Source organism: Staurois parvus, unplaced genomic scaffold, assembly GCF_062004578.1.
Source record: "Staurois parvus isolate SC_StPar_1 unplaced genomic scaffold, SC_StPar_1.0 ptg000415l, whole genome shotgun sequence".
Classification (NCBI taxonomy): Eukaryota; Metazoa; Chordata; class Amphibia; order Anura; family Ranidae; genus Staurois; species Staurois parvus.
Genome location: NW_028318211.1, coordinates 2758752 through 2781173, shown reverse-complemented (window position 1 = coordinate 2781173; position 22422 = coordinate 2758752). Strand labels below are relative to the sequence as shown.

Here is a 22422-nt window from a genome sequence, read left to right as displayed (position 1 = left end):
ATTTTATTTCAGATTTGTCTGTCCTCAGCTTCCTTCTCTTAGGAGCTCAGAGAGGCCACACTTGATGAATGAGGGGCTAGGAAAATGATCCACAACCAGGTGAGCAGCCTTCCACTGTCACATCCGCTCTGCAGAAATCCAGGCAGGAGCCTAATAGCATGCAGCTTCTCTGGAGGACCCATATGTTGTGGGGAGACCATCTCCAATTTCTACCACAGTAATGCAGTTTTTGTGGGGTTGCTCTTTTATCCTGGGATCCCTCTAGTTGTGTTAGCAGAGCTACCATGGACTTCATTAAAAGAGATGTGGTTTTATGGGGATTCTTGCAAGTAGCAGTTTATGTTCTGAAATGCTTTACTTGTAGGCAGGTGCCTACTTTGTTCTACTTTATTTTGCATATTTGTATTGCCATATGTGCACCTTTAAATGTTGGGCTGATGCATTTAGGGGGTAATTGTGCTTCATGACATGTTTTACCCTGCATGTGTGTCACTTCCTGTTTACTAGGGTCATATATACAGGGAAACTAGCCATATAGTAAGGAGTCTGGTATGGGAGATGCAAGGTGAGTACCAGTGTATCATGTGACCTACTTCCAGACCGCATTCCCCTTCAATGGGACCCATTCTTTAAGGCATCCACTTGTATGGAGTGGTTGCAAGGATTTCTATTTGGTAAAGGTATGGGCTGCACCGCTCAAGACACTATAACAATCTATGCACCTGTACTTCATTCATAGCCTGTCCTATGTATATTACATCCATAAAAGTGAAGAAGAGGTTATGCACAGAAGTGATCCATCTCTATTGTAAATTGCAAAAGGATTCTTTGAAAGGAGAAGTTGTATGTATTTACTGGGAAGCACAGATGAAGAGAATAATATTATGTAGTCATATTGTATTACAAAGAACTAGGAATTGGGAGTGAAGCTACAGGTGACTCTGGGTTATTAGGAAGAATGGTTGGTACAGTAACAAGTGTCATTTAGTCAACTTGAGAGTTTGGAGAAGGAGAAGCAGCCAGCAGACAGTGAAAGCAGTGATGGTGGCAGGTGATGGAGTCATGATGGTGGGGGAACAACTTAGTACTTTATGCTTCCCACTTAGCGGCTGGGCCGCGACCTCATATTGGAGCCTGTATCATTACAGAGCCTGGCCTAGGGACTGAGCCTGGTGTCATGGTCTGCAAGGTCTTGCAAACTGAAGTATGGTGACATCCTCTGCATACCCAAGGATGAAACATGTCTAAAAGTGTGGAATTAAGTGGTGAGACAAGCTGGTGGATTTAAGTACTTGCTCAGTAATACTTTTTCAAAATGCTTCGCAGTCGTATATGGGGGCAGGTAGGAACAGATCGTGTTACCGTCGAGAAGAAAAAAGAAGAAACGGTCCTACTGTTTAGATAGGCTTGTTTAGCTGTATCGATGCTCCCGTTGTAACTACGACTGACTACTAAAGTAGTAATTCCCAGGTAGACTATTTGTTGCTATACAGTCTTATAAAGGCTATACTATGCAAACACATTACCCTGATTGAATTATTGTTATTATTATACAGGATTTTTATAGCGCCAACAGATTTCCCAGCGCTTTACAATATAAGGGAGACAGTACAATTACAATACATTTCAGTACAGAAGGAATAGGAGGGCCCTGCCCATGGAGCTTACAATCTAAAGGAAGGGGGAGGTGATGCAAAGGTGATAGCTGTGGGGGATGATCTGGTGGAGGTGATTCAAGTACAGTTCTTAAGTGGAGGTGGGGTAGGCTTCCCTGAATAAGTGAGTTTTCAAAGATCGCCTGAAGGCAGACAGGGTGGGGGCTGACCGGACACACTGTGGTAGGGAGTTCCAGAGGATGGGGGAGGCTCTGGAGAAGTCCTGGAGGTGAGCGTGGGAGGAGGTGATAAGGGAGCTATAGAGGAAGATATCTTGGGAGGAGCGGAGTGGGCGATTTGGGCGGTATCTGCGGATGAGGTTGGCGATGTAGCTAGGGGCAGTGTTGTGGATGGCTTTGTAAGCTGTGGTTAGTATTTTGAATTTTATACGTTGGGTTAGTGGAAGCCAGTGAAGGGAGTGGCAGAGAGGGGCAGCAGTCGCTGATCGGTTGGCAAGGTGCATGAGTCTAGCAGCAGCATTCATAATAGACTGAAGGGAGGATAGCCTGTGTAACGGTAGACCAGTGAGGAGGGAGTTGCAGTATTCAAGGCGGGATATACCCAAGGCGTGGATAAGTTGTTTTGTGGTGTCATTGGTCAGAAAGGGGAGGATTTTGGAAATGTCCCGGAGGTTGAGGCGTCAGGATTTAGCCAGTGATTGGATGTGGGGCCCAAAGAAGAGGTCAAAGTCTAGGATTACGCCTAGCACCTTGGCATGAGGGGAAGGACCAATGGTTGTGCTGTTGATCTTAATGATAAAGTCATGAGTGGGGGATCGGGGAGGAGGAAATATTACAAGCTTGGTTTTGGAAAGATTGAGTTTAAAGCAGTGGTGTGACATCCATGCTGATATGTCGCTTAGTAGATTTGTGATACGTGAAGAGATTGAGGGGGTGAGCTGGGGAGTCGAGAGATAGATCTGGGTGTCAACAGTGGTATTGGAAGCCATGAAAGGTTATCTGTTGGCCCAGGGAGGTGGTGTAGAGAGAGAAAAGGAGAGGCCCAAGGACGGAACCTTGGAGTACCCAGACAGAAAGAGGAAGAGGAGCGGAGGAGGAGGAGTTGTATGTGACACTGAAAGTGCACTGAGAAAGGTAAGAGGAGAACCAGGAAAGAGCAGAGTCACAGAGGCCGATGGAGTGGAGTTTACTGAGGAGGAGCAGGTGGTCGACTGTGTCAAAGGCAGCGGAAAGGTCAAGGGGTAAAGGTATGGAGTAATGGCCATTGGAATCTTAGCTACCTTGGACAGTTAGATGCTCACCAGTTTTGCAAGAGTAAAGACCAATGGTTTTCTTGCCCTAGCAACAAGGCAGGACGTGGAATTTGTTAACTGAGCGTTTTTCAGACAAGCTTCCAGGGAGGTTCAAATGGCATAGAAGTATGACAATAACAATAATGAACATTTTACAAAGATGTACAGGTTTTTTAATACCTACTGGGTTTTTTTTTGACTGCATAGGCTATTTTCTGGAAAAAGGTGAACTTAGGCTTTAATGCGAAACGTCACTCTCTCAATCAAAAGTGACTATTTTTAATCCTTATGCTGCTAGCATTAGTAAATAGATAGGAAAGTATATTATATTTGCTTGTTTTAAACTCATTTTTAAATGTTTTCAGTTACTTCATGGCTCCCATGCCTAGTCAAATGATGTCATACATCTTGGGAGTCTTCAGGAAGGGAGAAGTGGCTTTCTTAGCTAAGGCAGATGGATTGCAGATTCCGGGAAGTGAACTCATCTGCCATTACTCAAGATGGCTACGGCCAGAAATGCTAGAGGGTTATTTTTCAAAGTGATTTTTCAGCAAAATAAAGCATAGAGACATGGGTGGATGGGGGAGTTTGCTTTGAATATTAAAAATGATTAAATAGTGTTTTGGTTTGTGATGCTCAGATGCAGTGTAGTTCCTCTTTAAATTCTTAGCAAGAACACTGATGCATGTTAGGCAAACGACACCCCTTGATGGTTGTTTTTTTGGCATGTATTAACTCAAAGTACAAACATGTCACTTGTGAACGGGTTTGACATTTCTGCCTTTGCTAAGTGAGAGCGAAGAACTTGGCCACCCTCAAGTTTTACTAGGTTTGACTTACCTAAAATCAAGCATATAGTCAAACCACAGCTCAGTGCTGAACTTGTTCAGCAGAAAACCTCAACACAACGCCTGCAGCATATCACTGACTTTTATACTAATGTTTCTATGGTGACCTCCATCTAAATATAGTCATCTGCTTTTCCTGTGGTAAACACCTAGAACTAAAAGCTCTAGAAAGATCTAATATTTATTGCGTTACTGGTAAAAATAAAATAAAATTAAAAAAAACTTTATAAATTAAGGATGCACTTTATACATCATGGAAATAAGCATTATTTATAAAAATGCTATAAATGAGGTATAGCTACAAGGCTATATGCAGCAGTGCCACACTGGAAAAGAAAGCAGTCCTTACATAGGAAGTGTTCCAGCCTCCATTCGTGATGCAGCCTTAGTGAAGCCCACAAGAGAAAAATCAATTGCTACCAATGTTGACATGGCGAGGTGTGTGGCACCAAATGTAAAATACATACAAATATAAAGTGTAAGATGTACTTTCTATGGCCTGTTTGGGTATTTCTTAAAACACCACACCAGACCTGATCTCTAATTTTTAAAGCGGAGTTCCAGTAATTTTTAGGAAATACCCACATTGCAATGTACACCGCTAGTGAATCAAGATATGGATACTGAAATGTAGAACTTTCCCGCAGAAAGTACCTTTTTTTAGTAATGTTCCCCGCGACTTCTGGTTGGGGCCGCCTAGGCAATTGCATCATCAACCTTGCCCCTTGAATCCTGGGATATCTACGTCATCGATCCCGGGGGTTTTTGTGCATTTAATGCGGGTACACAACGCGCGCCTCGCAGTGTCCTTACTGCTCTTTTGTAACTCTTTGATGTGACACGTACACTGTTCTGCCTTCAGTAGGGAAATGTAATATGTGTTCTTTCTGCATTATTGAATTTGGCCACAAGATGGTGCCTGGAATAAACTTACTGTTTTGTAGAAACTAGAAACTGTTTAGTTAACGGAGAAGTACAGCCAAAGTTCTTTTGGCTGTATTTCTCCTGTGGACCACAGGGGTGCAGTTCATTCTGCACTCCTGTGATCCATTTTCAGCCGACAGCCGGCTGAAGCATACTTCTCTTATAATAAAAACTCCCATCATCCTTCATTCTAAGAGGAAACAAGTGCATCCTGGGAGGTCAGACTCCATTTTAAGACCTGAGGGAAAAGAACCAGCCATAATTCTTTGCAGCATGTTGTGGACAGAGCTTACATTCCCTACAGAGAGCATCGCTGGTGAGCATGAATTTATTGCCATCTGCAGCCTAATTATTTAATTGTGTTTGTATACTTCATATATTGACTATATATATTATTATCTGTTTTTTCAATAGTTTCACCCACCCTGTTTTGTTAATAAAGCTTCAAGATTACATTCAGTCTGGTTTATTGCAGAATAGGAGGGTTTAGCTGCATGTTGATTTACATACAAGGAAACATGTAGCAAGGATACAAACATACACATACTGTATTTATTATTTATAGTGCTGAGTATTTGATATATACACAGGGGCGGACTGACCATTTGGAAACTCGGGCACTGCCTGAGGGCCCAGGGTCAGTAGGGGGCTCCATGAGATTCCCCTGGTACCTTTTTTGAGTTTGGGCAAGGACACAGGGGCCCCATGATCCCCTATTGCCCGGATGCCCTATGTGTTGTCGTCCGCCCCTGTATATACAGCATATTTGGGGATTTAATTTGTGCTTTCTTATTGATTTAGCTTGGCACACATAATAACTCTGGAGAAAATATTGTTTTTTAGAGGTGTATTTTGTTTTTGGAACTAGGAGATTCAAGTTACTAGAAACATTGATTAAAGAGACAGAACATGATCCATCCATTTCCTTGATTTTCTATCCCCCACAGTTACGCCTCCGCTCCAACAGGGTCTAAACCAGTGCTGGGATTAATACACTCCAATGAGGAGTGAAGATGTAGTATATAACTGCATTATTCCTGTATAGTTTTAGTTATGCCACTGGAGAGCCAAATAGATATATGAACACTGCTTTTTGATAGCAGTAGCATGTTTTATATGAGTGTGCTCATATCAAGGGAAGTGTAGTAGATACCTAAATTCACATACAGATTTCTCAGTATGTAAAAAAAAAAATTCTGTAAATTTGGGTTATTAAAGAAATACTGACAACATGATTGATGTGTAATTTATTAGATTATCCATCATTATACTTGGAATAAACAATTAAGTATGCTCTTTAGACATACAAAACACATAGGAAGCATTCTACATAATAACAAAAGCAAGCCACATAAGATACATTGGAGTTGATTTACTAAAACTAGAGGGTGCAAAATCTGGTTTCTATGCGGAACTGCACCAGATTTTGCACCCTCCAGTTGCAGTACATCAACCACATTGTCCAATAAGATTTATACTGGGATTAAGAAAGATAAACAGTTTTCCAGAAAAAAAAAGTTGAGTAGAATAACTGTGAAGAAGTTTATATAGTTAAAGTAAAGAATTTGCAGTTTATATAGGTAAGGTATTCAATAGAATTGGCTTCTGAGGCTGGGCAGAAGTCAGCGATGTTCAAGCAGGTGTATTAAATCTTATCTGCCAGAAACTGCAAAGAGAATACAATAGTCATGAGTTTTAGAGTTCTCTGGCTTTTACCGGGAAGAAGTTACCATTGTACAAAGGAGCTATAGATGCATTTGAACCATTCCTAAGTGGGGCCCACACTGCAACCTCCCTTGTGCCCCTCTGGTGGATATTATTATTTATTTATTTTTTTTATTTGAGGTACTTATATAGCGCCATCAATTTACACAGCACTTTACATACATATATTATACATTCACATCAGTCCCTAACCCTCAAGGGGCGTACAGTCTAAAATCCCTAACTCACATTCATACATATACATACTAGGGCCAATTTAGACAGGAGCCAACTAACCTACCAGCATGTCTTTGGAGTGTGGGAGGAAACCGGAGTACCCTGAGGAAACCCATGCAGTCACAGGGAGAACATGCAAACTCCAGGCAGGTGGTGCCGGGGTTGGGATACAAACCAGCAACCCTAGTACTGCCAGGCCAAAGTGCTAACCATTTAGCCACTGTGCTGCCCAATCAGATTATTTATTTGTCTGCTGAAACTACTGATAATCCATTTTTCTCATACTATGGTAATAATATACAGATGCTCTTGATACACAAGCGAGTACTTCAAGCATAATTACTCTCTGTAAACATACTGTATCTGTACCAGATAAATGGAAATATATAATTAGGTTTATGCCATATATTGAATCACAATAGTACAAACAGCCACACCAACACAAAATTAAAGCACATAAAAACTCACATATGATCCCATCCACCACTTCATATTCAGCCAAGTATTACAACTGCTTAGAGCTTCAGTAAGTTTTTTACACATTATTGATCAGGGTTAAGTGCACATTAACGTGATAGGAACTTATGCAGCTAAATAGAACAAATGGGACATATACTGTACTTTAATATGCAAGCAGAGTCCCCAAAAATAAAACAAAGACCCATGCAAGATATGAGTGATATTCACTTGTTGAAGTGTTTCATTACATTTTGACAACTTTACTTTTTACATTTTTGAAATGCTGCTTCATATAATCAAATTTATACTGCTAGAAGGGGTGGTATCCTGCCTGGAATAATCAAATTTCCTCAACCCTGCATTTTGGAAGTGTCCATTCTTGATATTTTGCCATTGTTTCCTGTCAGATGGAATCCCCTGTTTGATGCCATCATACTGCTCTCATACAAATCTGGAGCTATAAGCTTTTTGATGCCTGATGCAGGGACATAACTTGGAATCACAGGGCCCCACAGCAAAAAGTTGAATGTCCCCCCACTCAACAGTAAAAAAAAACAAAATCAAAACACTATTGTACACCTCAATTAGCATAACATGGCTTTAAACACTTGCCTACCAGGCTCTTTCACCCTCTTCCTGCCCAGCCAATTTTCATCTTTCAGCGCTATCGCACTTTAAATGACAATTGCGCAGTCATGCAATACTGTACCCATATGAAATTTTTAGAATTTTGTTTCACACAAATAGCGCTTTCTTTTGGTGGTATTTAATCACCACTGAGTGTTTTATTTTTTGAACTATAAACAAAAAAAAGCGCACATTTTGAAAAAAAAAGGTTTTCTTAGTTTCTGTTACAAAATTTTGCAAACAGGTAATTTTTCTCCTTCACTGATGTGCATTGATGAGGCAGCACTGATGGGCACTGATAGGCTGCACTGATGAGGTGACACTGATGAGGCGGCATTGGTGGGCATTGATGAGGAGGCCCTGATGATGCTGCACTGATATGCGGCACTGATGGGCACTGATAGGCGGCAATGATGGGCACTAATAGGTAGCACTGAATAGCACTGACTGGCGGCACTGACGGACACAGATTAACAGCACTGCTGGGCAGAATGTTGGGTACTGATGGGCAGTACTGCTGGCCACTGATGGGCAGCACTGTTGGACACTGATAAGCACTTATAGGGCTGCACTGATAATCAGGGCACTGATTATCAGTGCAGATGTCTCCTTTGACAGTTGCCGGTTATCAGCAGTACTTATCTCGCGCTGTGACAGCGTAAGGAAAGTACTGCTAATAACCGGCAAGTGTATTTACATGGTGGCCGGCTGTGATTGGACACAGCTGATCACATAGCAAAAGGCCACTGTGATTGGCCTTTTACCAGGTCATGTGATCAGCTGTGTCCACAGGATGCAGGGGGCTCACGGAGGGCGCTTTCTGGGAGGACGGCATATGACGTCCCCCCAGAACTGGACGACCACGCTGTAGCCGTCATTCACCTATAGTGCGGTAGGGAACTGGTTAAAGGACATTGTGGTGATACTAAGGTAAGGATGGATCTGTGGTGACTGAGCGTGGGTCTCATTCACCCTGGAAGCTAGAGAAAAAGGTTGTGTATATTGAAAAAAGTACACATATCCCTTGAGGTGACCATGTGACTATCTTAGCATAATGACACTGAGATCAACCTGAAAAAGAAAAAATAAATACCTTTCTGGCAGACAGTAGCCTAACACTTCACTGTATTGCAGATCTACTGGTATCCAATGCTTCTGGGTTTATCCAATACTTGATCTTTCTCTCAGTGATTCTTCCAGCTGATCCCTAAGAAACAGCAGTGTGCATAGGGGGATCAGGTAATGGATACACCGAAATATGTCAGATACCAGCAATGGCTAGAGATCTGCAATACCTCAAAATGTTACGTCTGCTGGAAAGGTATATATAGTATCTTCTTTTTTTACGAGTTGGTCTATGGGGTCTATTTATAAAACATAAGTTGGATAAATGGCACACACATTTATGCAGGCTGGACAAATTTCCCCATACTTTCTGTAATAGATTATTTCCCATGATTGCCAGCTCAATCCAGGGGCGGACTGACCATTTGGAAACTCGGGCACTGTCCGAGGGCCCGGGGTCAGTAGGGGGCCCCATGAGATGCCCCTGGTACCTTTTTCATAGGCCCCATGATCCCCTATTGCCTGGGGGCCCCATGAGTTGTCAGTACGCCCCTAGCTCCATCTTATTTCAGGGATTGTCTAAAAGTGGACAGAGTAGGAGATAGCGGAACAGATTGGGGTAGGGAGTTCCAGAGGATGGGAGAGGCTCTGGAGAAGTCCTGGAGACATGCATGGGAGTAGGGGACAAGGGAACTAGAGAGCAGGAGGTCTTGGGAGGAGCAAGAGGAAGGTTTTGGGTAATATTTGGAGACAAGATCAGTGATGTAGCTCGGGCCAAAGTTGTAAATGGCTTTGTATGTTATTGTTAATGTTTTGAATTTTATTCGTTGACAATGGGAAGCCAGTGGAGGGATTGGCAGAGAGGGGTGGCGGACACTGAACGGTTGGCAAAGTGGATGAGTCTGGCAGCAGCATTCATGATAGACTGAAGAGGGGATTGCCTGCAAAGTGGTAGGCCTGTGAGGAGGGACTTCTTCTAGTCCATCTAGTGGCAAAAATGCAGTATATTTTCTCACTGAGGTATTTCAGATAACTCTACTACATTTTGGCCACTGGGTGTAGTGGGCCCACATTCACCCAACCAATGAACTGGTCTGGAACCAGTTTGCCCAGAGTGCCTATATCAGCACATCCCTGGTGGTCCTTTTTCTCTAACCATTTCTATAACTGCTGAGCTGTTGAACTTTGGTACTAGTGCTAGGGACGCTATTAAGGGAGCCATGGTGTGCTAGGAACTGGGTACTCAAGTTGGAGGAACAGCACACAGAGTCCAGGAAAGGGTTAAATGATTTTTGTATTTTTGGCTGTAAATGAACAATCAATATGCAATATGCAAGCACTAGTACTAGTACAATGGCGATAGGAACTGTGGCATACTTGCAGGAATGGTTCTAAATACTCTTGAACCTGAACTCAGAAACAGTGGCGATTCAAGTACAAATACAGTAATGTTGGTGGTTCTTAATATCTCTCAGTACTGTATACACTATATTGCCAAACGTATTGGGACGCCTGCCTTTACATGCACATGAACCTTAATTGCATCCCAGTCTTAGTCCGTAGGGTTCAATATTGAGTTGGCCCACCCTTTGCAGCTATAACAGCTTCAACTCTTCTGGGAAGGCTGTCCACAAGGTTTAGGAGGGTGTCTATGGGAATATTTGACCATTCTTCCAGAAACGCATTTGTGAGGTCAAGCACTGATGAAGGCCTGGCTCACAGTCTCTGCTCTAAGTTATCCCAAAGGTGTTCTATTGGGTTGAGGTCAGGACTCTGTGCATGCTAGTCAAGTTCCTCCAAACTTGCTCATCCATTTCTTTATTGACTTGCTGTGTGCACTAGTGACCATCCCCAAACTGCTTCCACAAAGTTGGGAGCATGAAATTGTGCAAAATGACTTGGTATGCTGATGCCTTAAGAGTTCCTTTCACTGCAACTAAGGGGCCAAGTTCAACCCCTGAAAAACAACCCCACACCATTATCCCCCCTCCACCAAACTTTACACTTCGCACAATGTAATCAGGCAAGTACTGTTCTCCTGGTAACCACCAAACCCAGAAGACGTCCATTGGATTGCCAGACAGAGAAGCTTGTTTCTTCACTCCAGAGAACATGTCTCCACTGCTCAAGAGTCCAGTGGTGGCGTGCTTCACACCACTGCATCCGACGCTTTCCATTGCACTTGGTGATGTAAGGCTTGGATGTAGCTGCTTGGCCATGGAAACCCATTGCATGAAGCTCTCTATGCACTGTTGTGCTAATCTGAAGGCCCCACAAAGTTTGGAGGTCTTTAGCTATTGACTCTGCAGACAGTTGGCGACTTCTGCGCACTGTGCTCTTCCGCATGCGCTGACCCCACACTGTCATTTTACATGGCCTACCACTTCGTGGCTGAGTTGCTGTTGTTCCCACTTGCTTCAACTTTGTTATAATATAGATCCATATTATCTTGTTGGGTGGTTCTTCCACTGATTGGTGCTTGCCTTCTCTTTTGTAACTGCTAATGTTCAGTTTTGCTCTTTGCAATGTTTATGCCTGTCTACTTGCTTCCATCATTTGGAATACAATTGCTCACCCATCCACCTCCACTACATTGCAGGACGGTGAGTGATCATTCAGGCATATGAGCAACTGGGTTTTTAAACACTAAATTTCTCAGTTGATCCTCCACACTTAACAAAGCAACGTACAGCCGTGATACGGTGAAGTCTGTCACTTCACCAATTCTGTTAATGACAGACCAACTTTTCCACCATGTATCTTGAACAAATCTTTGGTATATTTAGTGACTCTGACTGCAGATTATATGATCTATTTGTAATATTTTGTTGCAGTGGTTCCTTTTATGTGATAGTGCACTTACAAAGACCCCTTATCTGTCATGCTGATGTTGCACTACCCTCTTGAGGGCTTCTGTGCTTCTAGATCCCCCTAAATTATGCCGGTAATAGAGATTATGAGATGCCCAACTTGACTGAATTAATGCACAGGGACAAATGCCTTCCTATTTACAGAAACAGATCCTGGTCTGTTCTTTTGCTTGAAAGCTGTCAGTCATTGCGGAACAGTAGCAACAGCTCCTTATGGGCTAGGAACTCGCAGCCCCTATGAAGGTTAGCTTAGCTAGAGTGTGCTACATTGGTTTCTCTTAGATTAATTTTCTCACCCTCCCAGGAAAACTAGCGTTGTCTTGCTTTGATCCGCTGCTTAGGTGCTACAGCCTGGGTCCTGCACTGCCATCATCTTCTCTGACATCATTGGGAACTCAATGTCTCTACTGGGTTCAGGCAACTGCCCCCTTGATGATGCGTATCACCCACCACTGGGTGCCCCTGCAGTCTCTAGGGATATATGATGGGGATATTCCAGGAGGCTTCAGAGAGAAGATGTCATTCTCTCCTAGGTGATTTTATTTAAAAAATTAAACAAATCAAAATGCCGTTTTAGAGGAGGGGAGGAGTGCAATGATGATTAGTCCATCTACTGAGTGAAAATTTGCTTTAAAATGTATGAATTGACTGGGGTCAATACAGTATAGAAATCTTATTGAGTCTCTAGGCAGCTGCAATACTTGGCTGATTATGAACTGTAGATGGGGTCATATGTGTGTGATTTTTTTAACTGTTTATTTAAAAATAAATAATCAAGTTTTACAGAGAAAAAAATAATTCAGGATAGACATTCCATAAGTACCAGAAATCACCGCAGCATGAGATTGCACATGTAACAAAATGTGGAATAGCGAAAAAACTGCTTCCCAAGTAATATGTGTACGCTTTTAACATTGTCAGTGTGCCTGTTTGTACTGTTGTGTTTTATTATATAACATTATTATTTTCTAATAAATGTATTTATACATTTCTATATTGCAGCAGTGTAAATATGTTTACAGAGTGTAATTTTGCTTGAAGTACCCATTTGTTGTACTCTCAGGCTATGCCTGCAATTATGTCATCTCTGTATTATGATTAACAGTGAGAATACCTGCTAGCAATTGTTCTCATTTTATACATATACTTGCATACTTGCACCCTGTGGCTTTGGGCATTTACCTCATTGTGGAACAAGGCAGATAATTTAATTAGCTAGTAACGGAAACCTCACCTTACGTGAAGAAAACGTTTAAACTCAAGATCAGGTTGAAGACCACAGTTTTAGCAAACAGCACTCTCATCACCAGCACCGTTATAGAGCGCACATTAACCCTTTCAGTGCTCTGAGCTGGAAGAAAAGAAAAATGCCTAATGAGTATAGTGATTGTAATTTCAATTCAAATTGTTGGTGTACCTGCTGGGACAAAATCAGCAACATACAGTACATAGAATAGATGTAGACGGTTTTATTGAACCCTCTGAGTACCACCATGAGGTGTAAGACATTTTTTCTGGCATAATAGAAACATTTTATTAGGAGTATAATGAATCCTAAAAGTACTGAGTTGGAAGCTGCTCAAGCTTTAATTTGGAATGCAAAAAGCGTAGTAAGAGTAACATTCTGTAAGGAAATTGTATAGTAGTTGCTTCGGATGAGCACCGGAAAATACATTAAGGTAAAAAAAACCCAAATAACAAACCTCCAGCCTTTAAAATCACTTTAATCTCCCTGCTGGCTTTTGGTTCTCCACCCTGGCATGTAATGTGAGAGGCTTAGATTCCCTCAAAAAGAGGCTTTTGCACAAGTAATGCCCCCACCCTGACACTAATTTGAAACATGAAACAACATTTGATTTTCTTCATTAATTTTTCTAACATAAATGTAATGAGTGAAAAAGTAATACTAACCAGAGGTGTCACTTGTCTCCTCACACTCTGTGACTTCTGAAGCCTGTTCCCCACCAAACTGTTTGTAATCATCTGTCAAAAATGAACGCAAAATTTTGTAAAGGCAAAATTCCTTTTTTTAGCTACACAGGCAAAATCTGATAGGTCATTAGCGCTACTGAAATCTCTAGTGCGTAACCACAATTACAGGCGTACCTCGGTTTACGAACGCCTCGGTTAATGTAATTTTTGGTTTACAAATGAAAATCCATTGAAATTAATGGATTAATTGGTTTTCAATACATTTACAAATTTTTTTAATCATTTGCCTGTACAGTACTATGCCTTTAAACTACACTTATAAAGAGTTTTCAACAGATAAGACTTTTTTTTACTTTTTTCTGACCTCAGGAACGGATTAATTGGTTTTCAATGCAATTACAAATGTTTTTTTAATCATGTCCCTGTACAGTATTTATGCCTTTAAAATGTACTTTATAAAGAGTTTTCAACAGATAAGACTTTTTTTTACTTCTTTTTGACCTCCAGAACGGATTAATTGGTTTTCAATGCATTTACAAATTAATTTTTAATCATGTCCCTGTACAGTATTTATGCCTTTAAAGTGCACTTTATAAAGAGTTTTGAACAGATAAAATACTTGTTTTGACTTTTTTCTGACCTCCGGAACTAATTGATTTTCAATGCATTCCTATGGGAAACCGCGTTTCGGTTTATGAATTTTTCACAATACGGAAAGTCCCGCAGAACGCATTAAACTCGTAAACCGAGTTACGCCTGTAGTTGAAAAACAATGGAACAAGTGTATTGGGAGTGTTTATACTGATCAACGATGCAAAAAGAGCAGTTATACTTACCAACAAAAACAGAGAACTTTTTTGGGGGTGAGGGCCGAATTTGTTGGATAAAGTCGGGAGCAGGGGAGGACTGACCATTTGGAAACTCGGGCACTACCCGAGGGCCCGGGGTCAGTAGGGGCCCCATGAGATGCCCCTGGTACATTTTGCATGGGCTTTTTTTGAGTTTGGGCAAGGACACAGGGGCCCCATGATCCCCTATTGCCCGGGGGCCCCATGAGTTGTTAGTCCATCCCTGGTCGGGAGGGGTCATTACATTAAAGGTGACAGATGATGATGGTGGCAGAATATGTGGCTGCACATTAGGAAGGTTATTTGTTTCTACTGTACATGAGGGAGCTTCACATTACAGTCCAAAAAAACTTCTGAATGGAGTTGCATATTAGGATGGGTAGAGTTTGATGGTGCTGCGCATTACGAGGGTTTTTAAACTAGGTGAAAGGTGGTGGTGACGGAATATGAGGGGAAATGGGGATAGATAATAAAGGCAGGATAAACTGCTCTGTCATATATGATGCTGTTGCGGTGTTATATAATTAGATGTTCTTATTTATCTTAAAATGCTTTTGCATCATGTTTTGCTGGAGAGATAATATAATACTGCAATCAAATATGTTCTTGATGGGTGATACAATGTCCTGTACTGATGTGATGTAATTTACAGTTGCTGTTTTGTTATTACAGTATCTTATGTACTTGCAGCCATCATTATTTACTTTATTTACTTTAATGACATGATATAGTATAATGTGTTTTTACTGGGTGATATAATTAACTAAGAGAGATGATTTTTTTTTTTACTATTTTCTCCTAAAATGTTCAATCTACAGTTATAATGTTGTCCAGATGTGGATTGTTTTGCCTGAAATAGGCATTTAAGTGTTAAAAAAATAATTTCTGCAAAAGGACCTCTTGCTGACTTTGTTTACATCTGAATACACATTCGGGTTTGTTTTATTAATACTCTTTATAGTTCTAATAACCTGTATATCACATAGCAGATAAATACAATTATTGAATTGTCACCTTTCAGGTCCAGATTGGTCACCCATTTTTCAAGGTGTTTGACCTTGCATTGAAAGTTGCTTGATTCAGTGGCTTCAACAAGGACTGTGCTGTAAAGTCCCTTCTTGGTAAGGACTGAAGGAATTTCCTTTTGTAGGTTAGTACTATTACTAAATTCTATGCCACTTGGGTAGTAATCCACCACCAAGCAGGCTGAAGAAGGGAATTCCTCTTTAGGCATCAACATAAACACTGATGGAGCTTTGGTAGTCTTGACATCTTGAACAAAGTGACAAGGAGGTTATTATTTTCTATATTTGTCTATTTTTACCCACATCTGACATTCCACCAAGCTTGAATAAAACAATTGAATCTGCTTCTCACAGTTCCTTACTTTTCCCTTTTAAGAATGCTAGTTTTAATATTCAGTAAGTTCATTTTAATAAATATTACTCTCTTTATAGTCATAAAACTGGCTGCTTAGGTATAAGATAAACTTTTTTTTTTACAATGTAAGGAAAATTCTAAAATATTACAACATGTACGCCTCTAAACTTCAACTAAACGCTAAACTCTTAAAATACAGCATATGTGCAAACTTCCACACTAGGCACTCTGTAGCTTCATAAGCATGAACTATGTGTAGTAAGAGGTCTAGAATATTATAGTAATGTTATATTTATATATTATAGTGGTATTTTACATGAATTTATGTTGGTCATTCAAACATATGCAATAAACATGAATAAAAAAACACTTACCTGGCTGAATTGTGAGCTTTGTGCCTTTTCCAAAGGTTAGAGCTACCGTCTCCCTCACACAGCTGCACATCACCCACCAAAAACTCAAATGTTAACCCTATTCACTCTAAACCTGTAATTTCCCTACTGCTACAGATACAGGTAGCACCCGTTTAAAATAGGTAGTAACATATATTTTAATATAATAGTTTAAAATATACAGCATTAAATTGTATTGACTGCATCTATAGTATATGAACTGTATATGATATTAGATTGTACATATAGCACAGTAACACAAATATTGTTTAAAATACACACATATATAATATAGGTATTTTCTCACCTGGTTCCACTGTCAGTCTGGTACCTGATCCAAATAGCAAAGATCCTGTATATGGCCCTCCCACATGCACAATGCATTACAGCTTTGTTAAAAGAACAAGGCAAAGCAATATGGAATTAATAGACAACCCAATGTATATAAGTAACATTGTATATCTATATTCATACAACAATAATGATATTACGAAATTCACATTCAGAATATTGCTTAATAACTGGACAAAATAACAAATATAGCCAAAACGATACAGATTAATACTTCAATCAATATTTACAATAATTACTAAATATTTGCATCAATTAGACCAGCAGGTCTTTGAATAATTTGTAGGAAAATGTGGACGTGTACATGTTGCATGCACATTAATATGGACAGCTTTTCTTTGGCCATGTGAAGATTATCAACTTATAATGTAAACACAGATATCATTTAGGGCTCTTTCATGAATTTGAGTATCCAGCACTGGGATGGAGTTTCTATCATTGGTGGAGTCATAGCCTTAGTGGTGTAGAGCTCTGGCTGTCTTGCTGCATCACACTGCCCTCTTCATATCAGCAGGGCATCTTTGTGGCAGTAATTTAAAGGGACCAGATAACAAAAGTCTAGTTCAATTATGCAAAACTTATATTCATCAGCTCGAGGAGAAAGTCCCACTCTGAAACAGGTCTGCACAAGGAAGGCAAAGCATTATAATATGTATAGCATGCCTTTCTTTTATGCTCTTTATACAAGTGTAGTGCCCTCCTAGAATAGGTTACTAGAGTGGGTCAGGTAAATTTAGCTCCTCCGTAATCATTGGAGTGGTGTGTGATTATTTTTGGCTGTACAGGGTTTCACTGGCTGCAGGCTTGACTACTTCCTCCTGCCTTCTAGTGGATTATAAAATGTAGAGGATTGAAAGAGGCAGAGCCTTGGCCTGAATATTTATGTAGTATCAGGCAATCCCTGGGGGGGGGGGAAGAATGCCAAGTAGATGGTTGAGGAATGCGTAAATAGATTGGGACCTAGAGCAACAGGGTTCTTGTCCAGAAGGAGTAGATCCCAGCCTGGAGGGCTGTGACCCTGCTGGGCAGTGTAGATTAAATATGCAGGTGTTAAAAGGGGTCCCAGCTCAGTGAGAACGGGGGAGTATAATTGATGGAGGTAGTTGGAGCCAAATCAAAGAGACTCACTGACAACCTGGCCTGGAGTTTCAAATGAGACTGGTCGGGCTGACATTGGACAGAGGCATCCAAGTATACGAGGACATTGTGAGTATAGGCCTAGATGTGGGATCCTTGTGACTGTCTGTTGTTCTAACCCCTTGAGTGTCAGCTCTAGTGTTGCTGAATTGGGACTGGACTTTTCCTTTGCTTGAAGTCCCAGGGCTGCTGCTCTCCTGTTCTTTGCCAAAAAAGAGTTACCCTGAAGAGAGTAGAAGGGGCAAAGAGTGTCCTCTGGTTATTTTGTGCACTAAAATTCAGAGTATCCCAAAGCTTACCCTGCACCCCATCCAAGTTCAACAAGCATTAAACTACAAAAATACATTTTGTGCCTGGCCGTTAAGTTGTGAGACTGTCTGAATTGCTCTGTGCCTGGCTGCTAGTGCGCCCACTTGGGAAGAGAACCTGGGGCAAACCAGCAGGGCCTGTCAGAGGTCTGTGCTACACAAGTTTTAAGCTGTTTACCTTAGCCTTTATCAACTGCGCTTAATAAAGGCTGTGTGATATAGCCAAAATCTTGTGTAATGAAATAAAGAAAATATTAAATAAAGCAATGGAAGTTATTTGTTCTGGGAAATGTGGATTTTGGGGTAGAACAGAGCAGGAGATGCCACAATATTCACTTGGCAGTGGTGACCCTTGTAGGCAAGCCAAGGAACATCCCAGGGAAAGTTTATCCTGCAATTATATTAAGTTAATGCAAGAAAGCATCAGCTCATCCAAGCCACTAGCTAAACACACACCAGTTCCTTGCTAACAAGGTGCCCTTATTGGGACCCCTAACACACAGAGACCCTGTGCATCAGTTAGCTCACATACAAAAAGGCACAGCTGAGACTAAGGAGGTCTGGCTACAAGGTAAAATGTGGACGTAGGAAAAAGAGGCTTTATCCACCACAAAGCTCTTCAAAGCCCCTGGGCTCCAGGACCCATAACAGAACATATTAAGATTCTGAGAAAGAGACAGAGCCCCTTACGATGTGTATGTAAGAATTCTTGGCGACAATTATACCATCCAAACTCCTTCTGGTCAGTGTTTCACACACCCTCTCCCTTCTGTTCAGACCTGTGGAAAGAGGTACATTTTGCCAAAATACAGTGGACACATGACAGCCCATCAGCATTTCCTTAATTTTAAAGTCTTGTGGAGCTAGAAACCATCTTATGACCCTCTCTCTCCTACACAATCTTTTCCTGCTGCCTCCTGCCAATCCATTCTCATTGTTCTTTTCTCCTTCCTCTCCACTAGCCAGTCTCACAGTCTCCTCTCTTCTCTTTTTCCAGTCTGATCTTAATGGTTCTCTCCAACTCTCTTCTACAATTAGATTTCACTGCCTTCACTTCCTGCCTCCTAGACAATCCATGGTCTTTCTCCACCACTTCACAATCCATGCTCACAGGGGCGGACTGACAACTCATGGGGCCCCCGGGCAATAGGGGATCATGGGGCCCCTGTGTCCTTGCCCAAACTCAAAAAAGCCTATGAAAAAGGTACCAGGGGCATCTCATGGGGCCCCCTACTAACCCCGGGCCCTCGGGCAGTGCACGAGTTTCCAAATGGTCAGTCCGCCCCTGCATGCTCACTGTTTTCTACTTTCCAGAATCTTTCCACAATCCAGTCTAGCTGATTTCTCTCCTGCTCCACAATCTTGTCTCCCTGCTTTCTCTTACTCTTTACTTTCCACTGCATTTCCTTCACTACCTTGTCATGCTCATCTCTTTGTCTATTTTCAATTCTCCAGTGATAAAGTCTAACTCATTTCCTCCTCCCATCTTAACATGTACAGTAAATAAGCTTATTGGATTGTGAGACATTGTGCAGAGACTGGTACAACTGCGAGATAAGGACACGCCCATGAGGGGTTTGCTGCCAGGAGCATTCAAAGGTAGTAGAAATGGTGATTGGATTTATTTCAGATTAGGAATCAAGGAGATTTAATGTTTTAAATGAAGATATCTAAAAATATCACCTGCTAGAGCTTTATAGAATTCACTTAAAGTGTTACTAAACCCAGGACCCTGCATTCACTATATCTGGTCTCCCACAGTACACAGAACATAGAAGTGCAATTACTTTAGTAAATATAATCTAATAAATACCTTTTCTCATCAGCAGTTAGAGCATTGTGACTTCTATTAGTATCCAGCAGAGCACGTTAAAGCTTGTAGGAGGAGTTTTTATTCTGCTCTAGGAGGATGCAGAACCCCTGACCTCTGTCTGGACAGTGCTGATTGGCCCTGTGCTGATCAAATGCATCCTCCCAAGACAAAAAAAAAAAACCTCTCTAGAAATACACACCAAACTGAGCATGTACAGAATGACTCCACACTATATGTCTTATCAGGAGATAAGAGGAGAACATTGGAAGAAGGGGAGGATCAGAGAAGTCAGGATCAAACAGCCTTTTTACACAATGCAGAGGATTAACCCCTTAGCTTTCACAGTGAGTATAATAAGCAGGCTTTACTGCATATACAGACTGATTTTACTGTTGTGGGTTTAGTAACACTTTAAGGGCGAAAAGGAAATAATCAAGTCACTTGACAAGATTGACATAAAGGTAGTCAGACCCTTAATATTCCTACTGAAATGATTGAGGATCATCATATGCCACGGGTAAGAGCAACATCCCATCAGATCTTCTAAGGGTAGATATTAAGACATAACATTACTGGAATACCATACTTACATCCAGATTTTCAAAGGGTGTTGGAGTATCGGGGATAGTAAATGTGGATGTGGGGCCCATGGGATCTACAATAGCGATGTGAGTAAATGTGAATGTTAGTTCGATGCCTATCCACTATGTCTAAAAGAGTTAACTACTTCAAGTCTGGACACTTTCATTCCCTTCCAGTCCAGGCCAATTTTCAGCTTAGAACACTATTGCACTTTGAATGACAATTGCCGTACGCTGGTATGACGTATGGCAGTGATCAGGACATTGGCATGGCGTATGACGGTGATCAGGACATTGGCATGAGGTATGAGGTATGGTGCTGATCAGGATGCTGGTATGGCGGTGATCAGTGTAGCAAACTAGCTCATCAGAGTTGGACGCGGAGTTCCCCTTTTTCTTTTCTTTTAGGGAAAGTATTCCTCACACACCCTACCCCCTCCAGTCCTGAGAGGCAAACGTTATCTCCTGACAGGTGGTGTGGGTCAGCCCAGGTTAAGCATCCCTAGTTTGGTGCCAGCCGTCTGTGAAAGTGTACTTTCTCCCCCATCGTAATCAAGATAAGATAGCTCTCTCCTGGACTTGAAAGAGAATTGAACATTCCTCAGGTCAACTGTATGTTTCATTTCATGGGGTATGAAGCTATTAGTTTAATTCAGAGTTTCCTACTGACCACTCCCAAAATGTGTAGTCAGAGCCCCCCTCCCCTCAGTGGGGGATTTTAAAAGTAGAGACAGGCTAGCAAGCCTGGAAGTTGAGTTTTAACGGATCTCCTCAGCTTAACACCGGAACGAGGAGAGCAAAGAATCATCCTGCTCTGCAACTTGGATCTGCAAACCAAGCCAAGGGCAAGTAACTTAACCCTGTAATTTCCTTCCTATTATCTTTGCTGTGTCTTTATATACATATATACATATATTTGTGACATCTCTTTGTAAATATTTTATTGCACCTGTTTGACTCTTTTAGTAATAAATCTTTCTTTCTGAAAGTGTTGAACTGTTTTTAAGCGCTTACCTGCAATTCACAAATTCCTGCTTTTGAAGAGACGCTACTGTGTTTGTTTACTCCCTGCCCAATTGACCATATTGGACAGGTGACTTTTCAATCGTTATAGTGTATTCCTACAGAGTCCGTCTTCTCTGTACAATAAAAGGACGGTGGTGGCAGTATGAAGGGTTAGTTGCGTAATTAACCCAACCCAGTAACAAGCGCATTCAGGTTGCAGGCACCGATTGTAGCCCATTAGCTGGACAATCGCTGTGCAGGGTGCAGCTGGGTGGGGCCTTGTTACACCGTGGTTTTAGATCGGCCGGTCCTTCGGTCACGAGTTTGGTGAGAAGGTCTGGGGTCTGACGCCATGGGCGTGACGTATTACTGTTAGTCGCAGTCGTGCGATTGTCGCATGTTGGTGGGGGCGACCATGCGATCGTGACAATCAGGACACTGGCATGGGGTATGGCCTTGATCAGGATGATGGTATGGTATATAGCAGTGATCCGGACACTGGTATAACACATGGGGTGATCAGAATGCTGGTATTGGGTATTTCGGTGATCATGGTGCTGGTATGGGTATGATGGTGATCAGGATACTGGTATGGCGGTGATCAGGACATTGGCATGAGGTATGGTGGTGATCAGGATGCTGGTATGGTGGTGATCAGGACGCTTGCATGGGGTATAGCCTTGATCAGGACGATGGTATGGTATATGGCAGTGATCCGGACACTGATATAACACATGGGGTGATCAGAATGCTGGTATTGGGGTGATCATGGAGCTGGTATGGGTATGATGGTGATCAGGATACTGGTATGGTGGTGATCAGGACATGCTATTCTGTATGGCAGTGTTTTTGTGAGCACTGGGACAGGTGACAGATGCATTTTTTAATATGGGGCAGTGATTAGGGACATTATGGCAGTGATCAGGACACTAAGCCTGACAGGCTGCTGTACACTCACAAGCTGCAGCATTGCTTCTCTCACACTGAGAGCAGACATAACTGATGCTTACTTTTACTTCGTATTGTTTACTATG

The 22422-nt window shown here is 41.6% G+C and overlaps 1 gene segment (V, D, J or C); it reads right to left on the bottom strand.

Moving 5' to 3' along the window:
- Window positions 1-5911: 5911 nt before the first annotated feature.
- On the bottom strand, window positions 5912-16246 carry LOC149454862 (T cell receptor delta constant-like). The segment is given in 5 exon segments: window positions 5912-6345; window positions 12876-12992; window positions 13553-13624; window positions 15436-15693; window positions 16176-16246. Coding segments are annotated over 4 exon segments (516 nt in total).
- Between the last annotated feature and the right edge of the window lie 6176 nt (window positions 16247-22422).